Here is a 14,371-nt window from a genome sequence, read left to right as displayed (position 1 = left end):
CGAGCCTTTCTCCACCATGCCATAATCATATTTACATTTAGCGTGGTCAACATATTGCAAACAGGTTTAGAGTCTGGTTGTATGGTTACCGACGTGACTGAATGGTTTTGTTACTATAGTAACACCTACCTCGTTGGACTTGAAGCTCTTTCCCTGCATGCCGTGCCTCCAGAAGGCCAGAACACTGTCCTGGAGGCACACTGGAGCAGGAGGAGAGAAGGGTTCAGGGACGTCAGTGAAAATAGGAAGGATATCAGCATTTTTTTTTTTTTTTTACATTACATTTTGATCATTTAGCAGGCACTCTTATCAAGAGCATCCGTCAGTGCATTCAACTAGGTAGGTAAAACAACCACATCAGTCATTACACGTAAACCTTTCCTCAATAAAGCAGATATCATACATGTTTCTACACTGTTACTATACACCAGGGATCATCAACTAGATTCAGCCACGGGCTGATTTTGTTCTGGAGTGGATGGTCAGGGGGCCGGAACATATAATTACAAATAATTTGTTGACCGCAAATTGATCGCAAGAAGCCGAAACAGACAATGTTTGACAAAAACAATCATTTCAAACCTTGCTTACATTTGTATACGATCACGTGTCTCTCTATTATGCGTGGGAATACTTGGGAACTGATTTCTTAAATTAAAATCACTTGGAGCTGATTTGCTGGTATTTTTACAGTCTTCTACGTCCAACAATAAAAATTCCACAAAATAAATACATTGGGGGGGCCAAATAAAACCAGTTGGGGAACCCTGCTATATACAACATAACACTGTTACTATCCACATCATAACACTGTTACTATCCACATCATAACACTGTTACGATACACATCATAACACTGTTACGATACACATCATAACACTGTTACGATACACATCATAACACTGTTACGATACACATCATAACACTGTTACGATACACATCATAACACTTACGATACACATCATAACACTGTTACTATACACAACACTGTTACGATACACATCATAACACTGTTACTATACACAACACTGTTACGATACACATCATAACACTGTTACTATACACAACACTGTTACTATCCACGTCATAACACTGTTACGATCCACATCATAACACTGTTACTATCCACATCATAACACTGTTACGATCCACATCATAACACTGTTACGATACACATCATAACACTGTTACGATACACGTCATAACACTGTTACTATCCACGTCATAACACTGTTACGATACACATCATAACACTGTTACGATACACATCATAACACTGTTACGATACACATCATAACACTGTTACGATACACATCATAACACTGTTACTATACACATCATAACACTGTTACGATACACATCATAACACTGTTACTATCCACATCATAACACTGTTACGATACACATCATAACACTGTTACGATACACATCATAACACTGTTACGATACACATCATAACACTGTTACGATACACATCATAACACTGTTACGATACACATCATAACACTTACGATACACATCATAACACTGTTACGATACACATCATAACACTGTTACTATACACAACACTGTTACGATACACATCATAACACTGTTACTATACACAACACTGTTACGATACACATCATAACACTGTTACTATACACAACACTGTTACTATCCACGTCATAACACTGTTACGATACACATCATAACACTGTTACTATCCACATCATAACACTGTTACTATCCACATCATAACACTGTTACGATACACGTCATAACACTGTTACTATCCACATCATAACACTGTTACGATACACATCATAACACTGTTACGATACACGTCATAACACTGTTACTATCCACGTCATAACACTGTTACGATACACATCATAACACTGTTACGATACACATCATAACACTGTTACGATACACATCATAACACTGTTACTATACACATCATAACACTGTTACGATACACATCATAACACTGTTACTATCCACATCATAACACTGTTACTATCCACATCATAACACTGTTACGATACACATCATAACACTGTTACTATCCACATCATAACACTGTTACTATCCACATCATAACACTGTTACTATCCACGTCATAACACTGTTACGATACACATCATAACACTGTTACGATACACATCATAACACTGTTACGATACACATCATAACACTGAAGGATGTACAGTAGTGAGGTGAATAATATTAAAGAGCTCATCTTACCAACGGATCCAATGGTGAAGTCAAAGCTGAGTTCTGACGCTAGCTTCTTGTTGGACTTCAGTCTTCCCTGGAGGTTCACGATCTTTAGATTTTCTAGAAGAAAATAGGAAGAGAACCCTTTAGAACGGCGGCCGGATAAAAGCAGACGTTCATACGAGCGGGGGGAAAACGATTAACGGCAGTGCAGGATTACAGCTAGACCGAGTGGGCAGTGCACTACGTTTGACCAGAGCCCTATGGTGACCAGAAACCTATTGGCCCTGGTCGAAAGTAGTGCACTACATAGGGAATAGGGTGCCATTTGGAACGCAATACTGAGTGCAGGTCAGGAAGTCATCATCTCTGTGGGGTCAGAGGTCATACTTACTGTCCAGGCACACTAGCACTGTGTCCCTCTCCAACTGGGTCACATGGATGGCATCCACTGCTTGACCAGCTAGGGGAAGACATATAGAATAGAACGGTCACCATGGAGATACATTGGGGGAAAAAAGTATTGTAGTAGTAGAAGGTATAGTAATGGAAGGTATAGTAGAACGGTCACCATGGAGATATCCCTTCTGGCATCCAACAATAGATAACAAACAGTACTGTGTGTTTCAATATGTACATACCAGTGGCGGTCGGTGCCTTTTTAAGATAAGGGCAGACGATTATTACTTGAATGAGCTTGGCCTTATTTCTATTACAGCATATTGGATGACTGTCATTCATATTCCATTCACCCAGATCAATGTAACATGGATAGGTTTAGGCTACTTAATACATGATACTAGAATTTTTCCTATACCCCATCATGAGGTTGCTACAACCTAGCCTATGTTTACAACGTACAGTGAGGGAAAAAAGTATTTGATCCCCTGCTGATTTTGTACGTTTGCCCACTGACAAAGAAATTATCAGTCTATAATTTTAATGGTAGGTTTATTTGAACAGTGAGAGTCAGAATAACAACAACAAAAATCCAGAAAAACGTATGTCAAAAATGTTATAAATTGATTTGCATTTTAATGAGGGAAATAAGTATAAGACCCCCTCTCAATCAGAAAGATTTGTGGCTCCCAGGTGTCTTTTATACAGGTAACAAGCTGAGATTAGGAGCACACTCTTAAAGGGAGTGCTCCTAATCTCAGTTTGTTACCTGTATAAAAGACACCTGTCCACAGAAGCAATCAATCAATCAGATTCCAAACTCTCCACCATGGCCAAGACCAAAGAGCTCTCCAAGGATGTCAGGGACATGATTGTAGACCTACACAAGGCTGGAATGGGCTACAAGACCATCGCCAAGCAGCTTGGTGAGAAGATGACAACAGTTGGTGCGATTATTCGCAAATGTTAGAAACACAAAATAACTGTCAATCTCCCTCGGCCTGGGGCTCCATGCAAGATCTCACCTTGTGGAGTTGCAATGATCATGAGAACGGTGAGGAATCAGCCCAGAACTACACGGGAGGATCTTGTCAATGATCTCAAGGCAGTTGGGACCATAGTCACCAAGGACTGAAATCCTGCAGAGCCCGCAAGGTCCCCCTGCTCAAGAAAGCACATATACACGCCTGTCTGAAGTTTGCCAATGAACATCTGAATGATTCAGAGGAGAACTGGGTGAAAGTGTTGTGGTCAGATGAGACCAAAATTGAGCTCTTTGGCATCAACTCAACTCGCCGTGTTTGGAGGAGGAGGAATGCTGCCTATGACCCCAAGAACACCATCCCCACCGTCAAACATGGAGGTGGAAACATTATGCTTTGGGGGTGTTTTTCTGCTAAGGGGACAGGACAACTTCACCGCATCAAAGGGACGATGGACAGGGCCATGTACCGTCAAATCTTGGGTGAGAACCTCCTTCCCTCAGCCAGGGCATTGAAAATGGGTCGTGGATGGGTATTCCAGCATGACAATGACCCAAAACACACGGCCAAGGCAACAAAGGAGTGGCTCAAGAAGAAGCACATTAAGGTCCTGGAGTGGCCTAGCCAGTCTCCAGACCTTAATCCCATAGAAAATCTGTGGAGGGAGCTGAAGGTTCGAGTTGCCAAACATCAGCCTCGAAACCTTAATGACTTGGAGAAGATCTGTAAAGAATAGTGGGACAAAATCCCTCCTGAGATGTGTGCAAACCTGGTGGCCAACTACAAGAAATGTCTGACCTCTGTGATTGCCAACAAGGGTTTTGCCACCAAGTACTAAGTCATGTTTTGCAGAGGGGTCAAATATTTATTTCCCTCAATAAAATGCAAATAAATTTATAACGTTTTTGACATACGTTTTTCTGGATTTTTTTGTTGTTATTCTGTCTCTCACTGTTCAAATAAACCTACCATTAAAATTATAGACTGATCATTTCTTTGTCAGTGTGCAAACGTAAAAAATCAGCAGGGGATCAAATACTTTTTTCCCTCACTGTATGTGCGCTAATATCATAGGCTAATGTATTTTGGGTGCTATTTTACCACCCGAGGAAGTGGAAACTCAAAACACATTAGCTAGATCACTAACTCTAAATATAATACCCAACTGCCAGCAGTCATTTATTAATCTACGAGTTAATTTAATGTCCTAAATAAACGCTGTAGTTGTAGCCTGAACTTGCGCGCTTCGTATCTTAAAGCCATATCAAATATCTTGGTTGTAAAATAGTTGCTATTGAGCTCAATATTAAGCGATGACAATTAAGTTATACCCACAGAAAGCTGAGAGCAACAGTAGTTGCTTCCAAAGCGATGTATGGGGGGCGGCAGGTGGCTTAGCGGTTAAGAGCGTTGTGCCAGTAACCGAAAGGTCGCTGGTTCTAATCCCCGAGCCGACTAGGTGGAAAAATCTGTCGATGTGCCCTTGAGCAAGGCACTTAACCCTAATTGCTCATGTAAGTCGCTCTGGGTAAGAGCGTCTGCTAAATGACTAAAATGTAAAAAATGTAAATGTATTTCCCGCAATTGGATTTTGAAATGTTATACAATCATAAGGGTTTTTTCTCTCTCCCGGAGCATACATCTGGGGAGAGGGAGCGAGAATGGCTCGCTCATCACAGCACCAGGCCCCAGCCATAGCCGAGAGAAGTAATATGATTTTAAAAAATTGTATATATGATTTTTTTCTCAAAAGTAGTGCACTGGGCCTTTACTAGTATTAGCAGACCAATATAGACGTCTGTAGCGTAGGAAAAACATTTTTTTTCAGCATCTCCGCTTTGGCAAAAAAGGAAGTTGTATAATTAAGAACAGTATCTCGCAGGATTCAATAGTTGGAATTGTAAGAGTTGTTGCCATGTCCCTTTCTGTAAGAGTTGTTGCCATGTCCCTTTCTGTAAGAGTTGTTGCCATGTCCCTTTCTGTAAGAGTTGTTGCCCTGTCCCTTTCTGTAAGAGTTGTTGCCATGTCCCTTTCTGTAAGAGTTGTTGCCATGTCCCTTTCTGTAAGAGTTGTTGCCATGTCCCTTTCTGTAAGAGTTGTTGCCATGTCCCTTTCTGTAAGAGTTGTTGCCCTGTCCCTTTCTGTAAGAGTTGTTGCCATGTCCCTTTCTGTAAGAGTTGTTGCCATGTCCCTTTCTGTAAGAGTTGTTGCCATGTCCCTTTCTGTAAGAGTTGTTGCCATGTCCCTTTCTGTAAGAGTTGTTGCCATGTCCCTTTCTGTAAGAGTTGTTGCCATGTCCCTTTCTGTAAGAGTTGTTGCCATGTCCCTTTCTGTAAGAGTTGTTGCCATGTCCCTTTCTCTGGGATTATCATTCTAATGGAATCCAGAAAGAACAAAACCCTGTCCTCAAACATGTACGTCAAAAGGTGCAACGTTATGGACACAAAACATCCACATCAAATTAAATATTTTTCTTGATCAAATAACATGGAAAACAACCACTTTTTGTGCAGTATTAAATTTACCATCCTTACAAACCACTTAATTTAAATGTACATTACTGTATTGTACATATGCTGGTCATCTAGGTTTGTACCTGTAGACTTTCAATCACCATGAAGAAAAACAATGCAAAATACAGTAATTGAGCACATTGAGACATCAAGTGGGGTCGTCATGATGATCGTAGTGCATGGTGCTTGCAATGCTAAGGTTGTGGGTTCGAATTCCCACGGGGACCAGTACGAAAAGTATGAAGATGTATGTAAGTTGCTCTAGATAAGAGCGTCTACTAAAATTGAAAAGGAATGAATAGACCATTTCGGTTTTCACATAGAAATAAGTTGCATTTGCAAAGTATTTCAAGAAACTAGAAAACATATATCAAGCAAGTATTTTTTTATATTCCACAAGTATTATCAGATTAACTGTTTTGTACAGATAATTATCAGATGCTGGTAAACACCTTGCAATTCTGCTAATGTTATGCATGCTTTGATTTGACCAAACAAATAAGATGTCAATCTCTCCAAAGACTCTTGTCCAGTCTATTTACTAGTCACATTTCGTCTACTTTTTGTCAACTGAAACAAAACGTTATTTGAATTTAGTTGTTTCTGGATCTATTTAGTCAGATATCGTCTCGTCAATTGCCACCGCGCATCACTACAGGGTTGCCTACCCCTGGAGTAGTGTTAGTGTGTGTGTGTGTGTGAGTGAATTCCTTACTTGAGCCCATCTCAGTGAACCAGGAGGAGCAGGAGTTGAGGTTGATGGTCTCAAAGCGGACCACCTGGCCTGGCTCCGTGGCCTGGCTGATGGATACACACACCATGGGGTACTCCTGCTCTGGAACCACTAACATCTCAAACACCTTCAGAGGGCTGGGCAGGGGGAAGTCAAAGTGCTGAGGGACAGAAGAGAGAGAGGAGGGAGAGAGAGAGGAGGGAGAGGAGGGAGAGAGAGAGGAGAGAGGAGGGAGAGAGAGAGGAGAGAGGAGGGAGAGAAGAGAGGGAAAGAGAGAAGAGAGGAGAGAGAGGAGAGGGGAGAGGAGGGAGAGCGAGAGGAGAGAGAGAGAGGAGAGAGGAGAGAGGAGAGAGGAGGGAGAGAGAGGAGAGAGGAGAGAGAGAGAGGAGGGAGAGAGAGAGAGAGAGGAGGGAGAGAGAGAGGAGAGAGGAGGGAGAGAGAGAGGAGAGAGGAGGGAGAGAAGAGAGGGAAAGAGAGAAGAGAGGAGAGAGAGAGGAGAGGGGAGAGGAGGGAGAGAGAGGAGAGAGGAGGGAGGGAGGAGAGAGGAGGGAGGAGAGAGGAGGGAGGAGGGAGGAGGGAGAGAGAGGAGAGAGGGAGAGGAGAGAGGAGAGAGGAGGGAGGGAGAGGAGAGAGGAGGGAGGAGAGAGGAGGGAGGAAGGAAGGAGAGAGAGGAGGGGGAGAGAGAGAGGGGGAGGAAGGAAGGAGAGAGAGAGAGAGAGAGGGGGGGATGAGGCTCTCTGGAAGTAATGCTGAAGAGGTAAAGTGGGTCCTACTAAAGAGATGAGATGATACTTTGTCTGCTTGCACAGAAATGTGCCTTGCATCACAATGGTCCATTATCATAAAAAACAGGTATAGAAAATGATGTCTGTTTTAGCATGGTAAACAAGTAAACGATGCATGTTGTTGGATGCAGAAAATCTAACATTTCTAAAAAATGAAAATGAATTAAGATGAATGCTTCATGATTTGTCATGCTGATCCTCCAGTCCATCTAACATAACATTTTGTACCCAGTGGGACAAACTACACTGAACAAAAATATAAACGCAACATGCAACAATTTCAAAGATTTGGACACGCTGTCGTACATGTCGATCCAGGGCATCCCAAACTTGTTCAATGGGTGACATGTCTGAGTATGCAGGCCATTTCCAGCTTACAGGAATTGTGTACAGATCCTTGCGATATGGGGCCGTGCATTGTCATGCTGAAAAATGAGGTGATGGCGGCGGATGAATGGCACGACAATGGGCCTCAGGATCTCGTCACGGTATTTAAATTGCCATCGATAAAATGCAATTGTGTTTGTTGTCCGTAGCTTATGCCTGCCCATACCATAACCCCACTGCCATCATGGGGCACTCTGTTCACAACGTTGACATCAGCAAACTGCCATCTACCCGGTACAGTTGAAACCGAGATTCATCTGTGAAGAGCACACTTCTCCAGCGTGCCAGTGGTCATCGAAGGTGAGCATTTGCCCACTGAAGTTGGTTTCGACGCTGAACTGCAGTCAGGTCAAGACCCTGGTGAGGACGACGAGCACGCAGATGAGCTTCCATGAGACGGTTTCTGACAGGTTGTGCAGAAATTCTTCGGTTGTACAAACCCACAGTTTTATCAGCTGTTCGGGTGGCTGGTCTCAGACGATCCCGCAGGTGAAGAAGCTGGATGTGGAGGTCCTGGGCTGGCGTGGTTACACGTGGTGTGCGGTTGTGAGGCCGGTTGGACGTACTGCCAAATTCCCTAAAACGACGTTGGAAGCGGCTTATGGTAGAGAAATGAACATTAAATTCTCTGCCAACAGCTCTGGTGTACATTCCTGCAGTCAGCATGCCAATTGCACGCTCCCTCAAAACTTGAGACATCTGTGGCATTGTGTTGTGTGACAAAACTGCACATTTTAGAATGGCCTTTTATTGTCCACAGCACAAGGTGCCCTGTGTAAGGATCATGCGGTTTAAAACCTCTTAAGGATCGGACCCTTTTTTTTCAATTTTCGCCTAAAATGACATACCCAAATCTAACGGCCTGTAGCTCAGGACCTGAAGCAAGGATATGCATCCTGTTGATACCATTTGAAAGGAAACACTTTGAAGTTTGTGGAAATGTGAAACTAATGTAGGAGAATATAACACATTAGATCTGGTAAAATATAATACAAACAAAAAAACATGCATTTTCTAATTTTCTTTCATCATCTTTGAAATGCAAGAGAAAGGCCCAATATAATATTGCAGTTTAGATTTTGGCCACTAGATTGATCCAGTGAAGCATTGCGATACTGGACTATTTTGTATCAAGTCTGCCCAAATGTGACGAATTGGTCAATTTATACATTTTCAAGTACATAACTATATAGAACATACAAAAATTATATGGTAATAAAAAATTTAGTTTACACACTCCCAGGAATGTCATCCATGATGGATCATTAGCTTATACACTAACTTTCACACATCTAGATGGCCGGGCGGGTGGGTGTGGAGCCAGAGACAGCAGGGGTTCAAACTGTAGAACCCAGTTCCTACATTTGAATATAAAAATGGATTTATAACTATGGTACATTTGATCTCTGGGACCCTCAGGATGACAAATCAGAGCAAGATTATTGAATATAAGTACATTATTTACCTTCAGAGGTGAATGTATCAAACCAGTTGCCGTGATAAGTTTTTTGTTGTTGTGCACTCTCCTCAAACAATAGCATGGTATCTTTTAACTGTAATAGCTACTGTAAATTGGACAGTGCAGTTAGATTAACAATAATTTAAGCTTTCTGCCCATATAAGACATGTCTATGTCCTGGAAAGTTTGCTGTTACTTACAACAGTCATGCTAATCACATTAGCGCACGTTAGCTCAACCGTCCCGTATACGGGACACCGATCCCGTAGAGGTTAATCAGCTTCTTGATACCTGTCAGGTGGATGGATTATCTTGGCAAAGGAGAAATGCTCACTAACAGGGATGTAAACAAATTTGTGCACAGCATTTTAGAGAAATACGCTTTTTGTGCGTCTGGAAAATGTATTTAATTTCAGGTCATGAAACATGGGACCAACAACTTTACATGTTGCGTTTATATTTTTGTTTAGTGCAGACGAAGGACTGACCTTGATGAGCATGAACCTCTGCATGGGCTCGTACCACTGTAGCAGGACTATCCCAGACTGGAGCGCTCCACACAGGTACTTATGGCCCGTATAGGGGTTCCTCACTGTGGGGGGAGAAAGAAACCGAGAGAGAGAGAGAGAGAGAGACAGAGAGACGGAGAGAGAGAGAGAGAGAGAGAGCGAAAGATAGAAAGAGAGAGAAAGAGAGAGAAAGAGAGAGGCAGAGAGAGAGACAGAAGAGAGAGAGAGAGAGAGACAGAGAGAGAGACAGAGAGAGAGAGAGAGAGAGACAGAGAGAGAGACAGAGAGAGAGAGAGAGAGAGAGAGAGAGAGAGAGAGAGAGAGAGAGAGAGAGAGAGAGAGAGAGAGAGAGAGAGAGAGAGAGAGAGAGAGAGAGAGAGAGAGAGAGAGAGAGAGAGAGAGAGAGAAACCGACAAAGAGAGAGAGAGAGAGAGAGAGAAACCGACAAAGAGAGAGAAGTCAAGGTATGTCAAAGTACAGGACTTTATATTTTCTCTGTCCAGGACCAACTCAACTAACCACAGGTAGTAGAATGCAGCTAAGGTAAAGACAGTGATGGTGAGAGGCCTGGAAGCTAGCTATAGTTAATAGAACACACAGTGGTTTGGGGGGGGGAGAACTCACCAATGCAGCACTTGTGACAGCCCTTTGTGTCAGGGATCTTATTTGTCAAGGAAAACCTCCTGCAGGGAGAAAACAGTCAGCCTGGGTCAACACACAGTCATACAGCCTGGTGGCAGCCTGGGTCAACACAGTCATATAGTGTAATGTCAGCCTGGGTCAACACAGTCATACAGCCTGGGTCCTGTCCAGCAGGCCACACCGTAGAAAAATCTTTTGAAACTGAAGTTTCTTATTGTACAAGTTCAGATAGTATCTCCCCATTTCTCGCTGTTTTCTTCTGTTTCATGCCTACTGAACACGACACTGGTGCCCTCTGTTGAGGGCAATATAATAGACCCCCTGTGTGTCTCTCACTTGGGTGAGATCTTGTCTGCGAAACAGTGTGTGTGTGTGTGTGTGTGTGTGTCACCGTGGTAAGATCTTGTCTGGGAAGCGGTGTGTCTGGAACTGAGAGGCCAGGCCAGGCTTCTTCAGCTGCTCAAACAGCCCAATCAGGTTGTGTGAGTAGAGCTGGAAGGTCTTCCCTGTGATCACATATCAAACATGATCACATTATAGGAAAAAGAGGGATGTGTGGCACCCTATTCTATATAGTGCACTACTTTTGACCAGGGCCCATAGGGAATAGGGTGCTACTTTTAGGACGTAGACATGATGCCCTTTCTGGGGCCACATCTCTTACAGTGTCATGACATCTCCCCAAGACATTCCTGTATAGTTGAACAAACAAAAGCCAACACTGAGATAGATTAAAGGGAAACTAGATGGAAAGAGGATGTATGGCAGAAACACTATTATTATTATTATTATTATTATTATTATTAGTGTAGATGTATTCATCATCAACAGCAAATTAGTTTTAAGGAGCTATATGATATTATGTTAACTTTTATCTGAACATACAGGCATGTGGTGGATGGAGTTAGCTTGATGTTGAAAAGGTTAAGGGCTAGGGATGCAACATTCCCTGGTTTTCCAGAAATCCTGGATTTCCTGCTTTATTCCATCCTGATTCCAGGAATATTCTAAACAGGATTTCAGGAAAACCTAGGTATTTTGGGACAGTTACCAAAATGTTGTAACCCTGGTCAGGGGTGGAATAAGGGTGGAATACAATACAGAGGTGTGACTGTGATGATGATGATGATGATGATTTGTGAATGTGATGATTACCTTCTGATGAAGACGGTTAGTAGAATACCAAATCAAGTCAGACCAGAGGAGAGGAGTGGGGAGAGGAGAGGAGAGGAGAGGAGGAGGGACAGAGTCCAAGAGGAGGAGAGGAGAAGAAAGTAGAGATTAGATATCCTCTGAGCCGGGGCATAGGGCCCTACTCATCACACTGAACTGTACCTAGGCTATATCCCATCTCTCCTTCCTCCCAAAGTGTTCACTTCCCTTCACCGATTTGGAATGAAATGACTGGTATAAAGAAATATGGTGGAAACTCCCACTAGTCCGTGCCTCCACCAATACAACGCTTTTAGATTTGTGGAAAGTAGTGAACGACTGCACACTTCAGGAGAAAGGAGTCGTGATTGGGACGTACTCCTAGTATTAACTTCCAATAAGTAAGAAATGCTTACTTTCACTTTCTCACAACATAGAAATTCCAACACCCCAGTGGTTAACACACAGCTGTACAGTAACACACTGTGCAGATAAAAGCTACACGAAATTGGGACATGCGTCATCTAGCTACAATCAGAGTTGTTCTTCTTTCACTTCTTCTCTCTCAAAACGATCTACATTGCTCCTGTAACCAGGTGTTTTACTACCACTGGTCTGGTCCATGCTCTCTTTCTCTACTCCATACAGCAGGCCGTAAAAGACAGACGTGTTATTCATGACTCACTGTGTGTGTGTTGTAAATAAATAAAATAAATAAATATGCCATTGAGCAGACGCTTTTATCCGAAGCGATTTACAGTCATGCGTGCATACATTTTATTTTATTTTGTACGGGGATCGAACCCACTACCTTGGCGTTACAAGCGCCGTGCTCTACCAGCTGAGCTACAGAGGACCACGTGTTGTGTAGAGGTTTGTCCTCCAATAGCTTTTAGACAAACTGGTATCTATTCCACCGGGCCGTCCATATAATCTGGGTCTCTTTTACATACAATTGCAGCCCATAAAGACATTCAAAGTCATTCATGACTCACCACAAATCTATCGATACCCTTCATGGAAGTTGTCGCCAGTAGCTTTTGAACAACCTTCTATTTCTGACTGCTGTAGAATAGATATGATGTGGATTACCAGAGCTTTCTGGCTGCTGTAGAATAGATATGTTACCTGTATCTGTCTTACTGACAGGGCCTACAATTAACACCTGCGGGTAGATTTGATGTCTATTTCACCAGCCACATTGGCGGGTGGTCAGGGCTCCACAGTGCGAGCAATTTCACTTGCATTTGTGAATAAAAATAGTCAAGTATGATCACATTTATAGTTAAATAAATGCTGCAGTCGCTAATTTTCAAAGTATTTCTGCCATTTTGTTTCATAGCTGGTAAATTAATCGCACAAAGTCAAAAGAGCTACGAATCCTATATAGCATATGGCACTTCGCGCCGCAACACTGCCCGGCTGGGGGCTGTGCGCACCTGAAGAGCTGAGTGAAAGATTCCTTTCTAGAAGCGCTGCGCACAGGCACATAAAAGTTGGTCTAAATTACTTCAAACTAAAGTGTACTGAAGTGAAACCTTGTCCTCGTGTTTCTTGGCTATTTACATAGTTTTGTTCACAAGCTAGGTTGTTTTTCAATGTTTTGAGTTTCAACTGCCAGGGAAGAGACGACAACGCCGCCACTGGTCAGACTCAATCTCACTGGCACAAACATGACAAGTCGCGTTACCGCGGTAACCGCCCGCCCCGCGTGAACATTTTTTGTCTCCTCTGTGACATTTTGGTTAAAAGACTCGGGTCACAAAAAATGAAATTAAACAATATACCACGTTACTTCTTACAAGTAATACATGTATTGTTTTAGAAACATTACAAAACATGCTCATCCGTTTTTTTTCGTATTTTAGTGTGGGGAAAATATTTTATCTGGTAAAAAGCTGAGTGGCTGGTAGATTTTTAAATCTACCTGCTACAGTGGCTGGTGGACCAAAAAAGTAAATGTTATGCCCTGCCTACGGACTCACCTGACAGAGACATCAGGTTGTTGTTGATGATGTAAAGCCAGGTGCACTTCCTGGGGAACAGCTAGAGGGGGGGGAACATGAGACAATGAAGACATACATTACTTTATGGATACAGAGGACAACAGCAGGGCGGCAGGTAGCTTAGTGGTTAAGAGCGTTGTGCCAGTAACCGAAAGGTCGCTGGTTCTAATCCCCGAGCCGACTAGGTGAAAAATCTGTTGATGTGCCCTTGAGCAAAGCACTTAACCCTAATTGCTCCTGTAAGTCGCTCTGGATAAGAGCGTCTGCTAAATGACAACAAAAAACAAATTATATTATATTAGTGCTTGAATTTATATTAGTGCCTCATTATATTAGTGCTTGAAAGCAGTGATCCTGAGTCCTACTCCTGGAGAGACCCAGTTATCACTGAGCCAGGGCTTGGTCATCCCAGAGAGCCCCATGTGTTCCTACCTGCTCCATGGTGGCTTCATGCAGCTCATTCAGGTTGAGGGTATAGATCCCATCCTCAGTCCCAAATATAAGGTACTGGTCTGAAAAACAGTAGAAACAAATTGAATAGATGAACGTTGTGTGTGTGTACAGTAGTTTGTGTGTGTGTTTTTGTGTGTTTTTGTGTTAC

The 14,371-nt window shown here is 42.6% G+C and overlaps 1 protein-coding gene across 2 annotated transcripts in view; it reads right to left on the bottom strand.

Annotated features, from left to right (window-relative positions):
• LOC121544581 (mitogen-activated protein kinase kinase kinase kinase 5) overlaps positions 1-14,371 on the bottom strand; it is a 141,913-nt gene that overhangs the window by 11,113 nt on the left and 116,429 nt on the right. Inside the window, exons 25-34 of one of the 2 annotated variants that reach the window (XM_041854541.2) lie at positions 14,203-14,282; positions 13,750-13,810; positions 12,814-12,816; positions 11,004-11,118; positions 10,595-10,653; positions 9,950-10,053; positions 6,813-6,990; positions 2,597-2,665; positions 2,230-2,322; positions 130-200 (exon numbers count right to left, since the gene is read on the bottom strand). In XM_041854541.2, coding sequence (XP_041710475.1) covers positions 130-200; positions 2,230-2,322; positions 2,597-2,665; positions 6,813-6,990; positions 9,950-10,053; positions 10,595-10,653; positions 11,004-11,118; positions 12,814-12,816; positions 13,750-13,810; positions 14,203-14,282 — 833 coding nt within the window. The remainder of the gene's footprint in view (positions 1-129; positions 201-2,229; positions 2,323-2,596; positions 2,666-6,812; positions 6,991-9,949; positions 10,054-10,594; positions 10,654-11,003; positions 11,119-12,813; positions 12,817-13,749; positions 13,811-14,202; positions 14,283-14,371) is intronic. The other variant, XM_041854542.2, reaches the window with a different exon arrangement.

The sequence above is a fragment of the Coregonus clupeaformis genome, chromosome 29, assembly GCF_020615455.1.
Source record: "Coregonus clupeaformis isolate EN_2021a chromosome 29, ASM2061545v1, whole genome shotgun sequence".
In the NCBI taxonomy this organism is placed as follows: domain Eukaryota; kingdom Metazoa; phylum Chordata; class Actinopteri; order Salmoniformes; family Salmonidae; genus Coregonus; species Coregonus clupeaformis.
The sequence above is the reverse complement of the archived record's forward strand: the minus strand, read 5'-3'. Positions and strand labels throughout refer to the sequence as shown.